Genomic DNA, 6,000 nt, shown 5'->3' on the forward strand with positions numbered 1-6,000 from the left:
TATGGGATAACAATGATCAGTAAAAAAAGATCAGTGTGTGCAGTGTTATAGTCTCCTATGGGATAACAATGATCAGTGTAAGAGATCAGTGTTTGCAGTGTTATAGTCTCCTATGGGATAACAATGATCAGTGTAAGAGATCAGTGTGTGCAGTGTTATAGTCTCCTATGGGATAACAATGATCAGTGTAAGAGATCAGTATTTGCAGTGTTATAGTCCCCTATGGGATAACAATGATCAGTGTAAGAGATCAGTGTGTGCAGTGTTATAGTCACTTATGGAATAACAATGATCAGTAAAAGAGATCAGTGTGTGCAGTGTTATAGTCCCCTATGGGATAACAATGATCAGTATAAGAGATCAGTGTGTGCGGTGTTATAGTCTCCTATGGGATAACAATGATCAGTGTAAGTGATCAGTGTTTGCAGTGTTATAGTCTCCTATGGGATAACAATGATCAGTGTAAGAGATCAGTGTGTGCAGTGTTATAGTCTCCTATGGGATAACAATGATCAGTGTAAGAGATCAGTGTTTGCAGTGTTATAGTCCCCTATGGGATAACAATGATCAGTGTAAGAGATCAGTGTGTGCAGTGTTATAGTCCCCGTATGGGATAACAATGATCAGTAAAAGAGATCTGTGTGTGCAGTGTTATAGTCCCCTATGGGATAACAATGATCAGTATAAGAGATCAGTGTGTGCAGTGTTATAGTCTCCTATGGGATAACAATGATCAGTATAAGAGATCAGTGTGTGCAGTGTTATAGTCACTTATGGGATAACAATGATCAGTAAAAGAGATCAGTGTGTGCAGTGTTATAGTCCCCTATGGGATAACAATGATCAGTATAAGAGATCAGTGAGTGCAGTGTTATAGCCTCCTATGGGATAACAATGATCAGTATAAGAGATCAGTGTGTGCAGTGTTATAGTCTCCTATGGGATAACAATGATCAGTATAAGAGATCAGTGTGTGCAGTGTTATAGTCTCCTATGGGATAACAATGATCAGTATAAGAGATCAGTGTGTGCAGTGTTATAGTCTCCTATGGGAGCTATTATATTGCAAAAAAAAAAAAGTTATCAAAGATCATTTAACCCCTTCCCTAATAAAATGCATATGGCGGATTAATGGATTTAGTTATGTTGCTATTGTTCTGTTCTGATTTTTTGGTCTATTTGGTTTTATCCTTTTATGTATTAATTGGTTTTATCACCTTTTTCTTCTTTCTCTGCACACTTACCCTTTCTTTTTCCTCTTTTCTTTTCTCTCTACTTCCTTCCTTCCTTCCTTCTCCTTTTTGTCGTTTTCCTCTTCTTTTTCCCATCTTCTTTTTCTCCTGGTTTTCTTTTGCTGTTTTCTTCTTTTTTCTTCCTTTTTCTCACCGATGTCTTTTTCCTGGTTAAATGAAGATGGCTTCCACCCTGTGTTCTCCCTGGATATTCTACTATTATGAATATATATTTCCATGTATACTATCTGCTATGTATAATAGATTTCAGCAGTGATCAGACGCCTTACTCTCTTTCTTCTGACATTACTATTCACCAATTGTCATTTTACCCCTCTCTCGTCTGCTGCACTTTCACTTGTTTTTTCCATTCTCTCACATTCCCTTTTGCACTTTTCATGAATTCTCCATCACATGAACATTCTGAATATCTTTATATGTCCCGTGGATTAATAAGATTTCTCATCTATACACTAATGCAATGTGTTACACATGTGACTGTTGTCGTCTTTTTCCTATTCACTGCCCCTTAAATACTATTACTAGATTTCACTGCAACTTTATTCCACTTTTTCCCCTTTAGCATTTTGTGTTTGTTGTGCAGTTTATCACCTTTTCACATCTTTTCCTTCTTTTCTACATATCTTTTCTTTCTCTCTTTCTTTCCTTTCTTTTCTTTCGTCTCTTCTGTCTCTTCCTGTAATTTCTCACATTTCCGCTGTATACCAGCCGGTCCCTTTGCTATTTTGCGTCCAATGCGCACCAGGCGTTTTTTATTATTTTCTCACATTCATAGAATTATTTCCCCATTCTATCTCACATACTATGTATTAGACATGTTTATTCTTCATTCATTTGGTGTAAATGCATCCGCTCACTGATATTACTTTATTGTCTTTATTTTTGATGGACGCACTTGTGCGCATGCGCGCCTGGCGATTCTCAGTGCACGGCCGTGATTGGCCGCGGTCGGAGCGCATTCCATATGTGCTCCACCGGAGATCTGCATTGCGCATGTGCAAATCCCCGTCTCTGATGGGATGACGTTGGCGGTCGCGTCACGTCATTGCGCATGCGCAGTGCGATCCATCATGGCGGCCGCCATTATAGGTGGCGTTTCACATTAAGGTAAATCTAGTTGGCACCTGTGTCTCTTTATCTATTCTGGATTGTGATTGGCAATCGCCTATATATAAGGACCGTTATGTACACACTCCCTGAGGAAGCCTTCACAGTGAAACGCGTTGGGGTGTGACGTGCTGCATGGGTATGTGTTATGTGACGAGGCAATTGTCCCTCCTCTTTGGTAAATACATTATTTGGCCTCCAAGCAGGCCTGCATGTGGATTTGGTTGTGTCCTGTGGCCTCCACATTACCGGGCTTAGAGGTTGGAACAATTGCCGATATGACCCTCCAGGATTTGTTTTCACTTTTGGGATATGTACAATATATCTTTTGGCAATTGCCTTAACCATTGAAGTGTTTCCATTGCTTCCATCTATGTACGCTGCACTTTTGTATCTTTATAGATCGCATTAGTCACTTTCTATATATATCTGCCTCCCTGTCCTGTTTATATACCTTATGTGATTAGCGGCAGAAGGTTTTCTGCTTGTTGTTGTCTCTTTTAAAGTGTTTTTATTTATTTTTGTGTAATAAAGCATTATGAATTTCACTCTATTTATGTGTTGTGGTGTTTGGGGATTTACGTGTATTAGTGACGCACCAGTGTTCTACTGAATCTTGGATAGTGCCCTTTTGTTTAGGATTACCCTTCCCTAATAAAAGTTTCAATCACCCCCCCCCCTTTTCCCATTTAAAAAAACAAAAAAACTGTGTAAATAAAAATAAACATATGTGGTATCGTCGCGTGTGGAAATGTCCAATTGATAAAAATATATCATTAACTAAACTGCACGGTCAATGGCGTGTGCGCAAAAAAATTCCAAAGTCCAAAATAGTGTATTTTTGGTCACTTTTTATATCATGAAAATATGATTAAAAAGCGATCAAAAAGTCCGATCAATACAAAAATGGTACCGATTAACCCCTTAAGGACGCAGGACGTAAATGTACGTCCTGGTGAGGTGGTACTTAACGCACCAGGACGTACATTTACGTCCTAAGCATAACCGCGGGCATCGGAGCGATGCCCGTGTCATGCGCGGCTGATCCCGGCTGCTGATCGCAGCCAGGGACCCTCCGGCAATGGCCGACGCCCGCGATCTCGCGGGCGTCCGCCATTAACCTCTCAGGTGCCGGGATCAATACAGATCCCGGCATCTGCGGCAGTTCGCCATTTAAATGAACGATCGGATCGCCCGCAGCGCTGCTGCGGGGATCCGATCATTCATGACGCCGCACAGAGGTCCCCTCTCCTTCCTCCGTGCGGCTCCCGGCATCTCCTGCTCTGGTCTGAGATCGAGCAGACCAGAGCAGGAGATGACCGATAATACTGATCTGTTCTATGTCCTATACATAGAACAGATCAGTATTAGCAATCATGGTATTGCTATGAATAGTCCCCTATGGGGACTATTCAAGTGTAAAAAAAAATGTAAAAAAATTTAAAGGTTAAAGTAAAAAAAAAGTGAAAAATCCCCTCCCCCAATAAAAAAGTAAAACGTCCGTTTTTTCCTATTTTACCCCCAAAAAGCGTAAAAAACATTTTTTATAGACATATTTGGTATCGCCGCGTGCGTAAATGTCCGAACTATTAAAATAAAATGTTAATGATCCTGTACGGTGAACGGCGTGAACGGAAAAAAATTAAAAAAGTCCAAAATTCCTACTTTTTTAATACATTTTATTAAAAAATTTTTTATAAAAAATGTATTAAAAGTTTTTTATATGCAAATGTGGTATCAAAAAAAAGTACAGATCATGGCGCAAAAAATGAGCCCCCATACCGCCACTTATACGGAAAAATAAAAAAGTTAGGGGGCGTGTCCGGCTATGGAGTGAGACAGACGCAGGAGAGCTGAGCTCCGTCTCCCTGGCCTCTACAAACGGGGAATCCACCGCTTTTCATGAGCACTAGGCGCCCAGGAAAGAGGGGGCACTCTGCAGGGACACCCAGGCACTTAGGGGTCCCCATCAAAAACTTCTTCAGTCCCCTGAGCAGGCTCTCGGAGCCGCCGAAAGAACTGGCGGGTCAATCCAAAATGGCGCGGGAGCAGCCGCCACCATCTACTCCCGCCTCCTCCCCGCCGACAACGAGGCAACGTGCCGCGACTAACTCCACGGCAGCACAGAAGACCCACTTACCCACTGGGGCCCACAGAGCCGCGGCCGCACCGAACCTACTCCTCACCAGCGAAGAGACAGCACGTCCGCCGCCTCCACACGCATTGAGCACAGCGCGAACGGGAGCGCAGCGCCCCACGGAGACACTACGGGACGGTGACTGCCTAATGATCCCCAGCGTGCGAGAGAGCGTGCGGGACCGACAGCGGCTCTCCGGGGAAGCCTCCGACCCGTCCGTCTTCCCGATGGAGGTGAGTGCTGAGGGGGACACAGCTGAGCCATCACACCGGCCCCTGACTCCACTGACCCCACCTGCACAGAAGCCCCACGTGGACCACTCACCCGCACCCAGCACCCCGTCCATGTTTGGGAGTCAGAGGGGACCCCCCTCGCCCACCTCCCAGCTGTACCCACCTGAAGAGGGATTGATGCAGGGACTAAGATATTTGCCTGAGCCACTGGTGGGGCCCTGTGCAGCTGCCCGAGAGTCCTGCACTCGACCGCCCACACATCTGTCTCCCTACCCTGCTTCACACACGGATTATGCAAACGGGGATCTAACCCCCAAGTACGGCCGCAAGGAGATCCACGATCCTCGGGGACTCATGCTCCCATAGTGACTAATGATTCCCAAGGCAGTGATTACATTGCATCCTCCCTCCCTCCACCCGCTCAAGCTGTGGCACTTTTAAAGGGGCACCCCGAACTGCAAGCATTATTGGCGCTGCTCCCTACCAAGTCTGAGATGTCCGCCATGGCCTCTGATCTTAAGTTTGCGTGGCGTCAGGATCTACAACCTGTTAAGCGCGATGTAGCAGACTTACAGGGAAGGGTTTGTGTTTTGGAGGACTTTCGTGAATCTGTCATTACCTCAATGAAAGAGATGCAAACAGCCCTGAACGCTCAAACGTCCACCCACCACGCCCTAGCTGACCACCTGGACGACATTGAAAACAGAAACCGCAGGAACAATGTTCGTATACGTGGCCTCCCAGAAGCCACTAGGGCTCCTGACCTACACGCTACGATCACTGGAGTTTTCAACTTGATCCTAGGACGCCCCCCGCAGACCCACATAGAGCTTGACCGGGTGCACCGTGCATTGAGAGCACCCAGCACGAATCCATCTCGCCCCCGTGATGTCATTTGCCGTATACACAAATATACAGTGAAGGAACAACTTATGCAAAAGGTGCGCCATATGGGAGATGTGGACTTTGACGGGGCTACTCTCCAAATTTACCCTGATCTATCTCGGCGTACACTTCGCCAAAGAGCCTTACTGCGACCATTACTACGTATGCTACAGGAACGCAATATCCAGTACAGATGGGGCTTCCCGTTTGCCCTACATGTCTCCTCTGGCTCCACTACTGCTACTCTGCGCCACCCAGGCGACCTACAGACCTTCCTCGATACCCTGGACCTGCCACAGCTGTTGCTCCCGGATTGGATAGCCTTCTTGAGGGACCCGTATGCCCCTCCACCAGTGCCACGAGCGTCGCAAAGAACCCCTACTCG

At 45.5% G+C, this 6,000-nt stretch overlaps 1 protein-coding gene across 1 annotated transcript; it reads left to right on the plus strand.

Annotated features, from left to right (window-relative positions):
• Positions 1 to 4,397: 4,397 nt before the first annotated feature.
• Positions 4,398 to 5,096, plus strand: LOC130305507 (uncharacterized). Its single transcript, XM_056551999.1, has one exon. The coding sequence runs from the start codon at positions 4,398 to 4,400 to the stop codon at positions 5,094 to 5,096; it is 699 nt and encodes a 232-aa protein (XP_056407974.1).
• Positions 5,097 to 6,000: the final 904 nt, after the last annotated feature.

Source organism: Hyla sarda, unplaced genomic scaffold (genome assembly GCF_029499605.1).
Source record: "Hyla sarda isolate aHylSar1 unplaced genomic scaffold, aHylSar1.hap1 scaffold_1314, whole genome shotgun sequence".
Classification (NCBI taxonomy): domain Eukaryota; kingdom Metazoa; phylum Chordata; class Amphibia; order Anura; family Hylidae; genus Hyla; species Hyla sarda.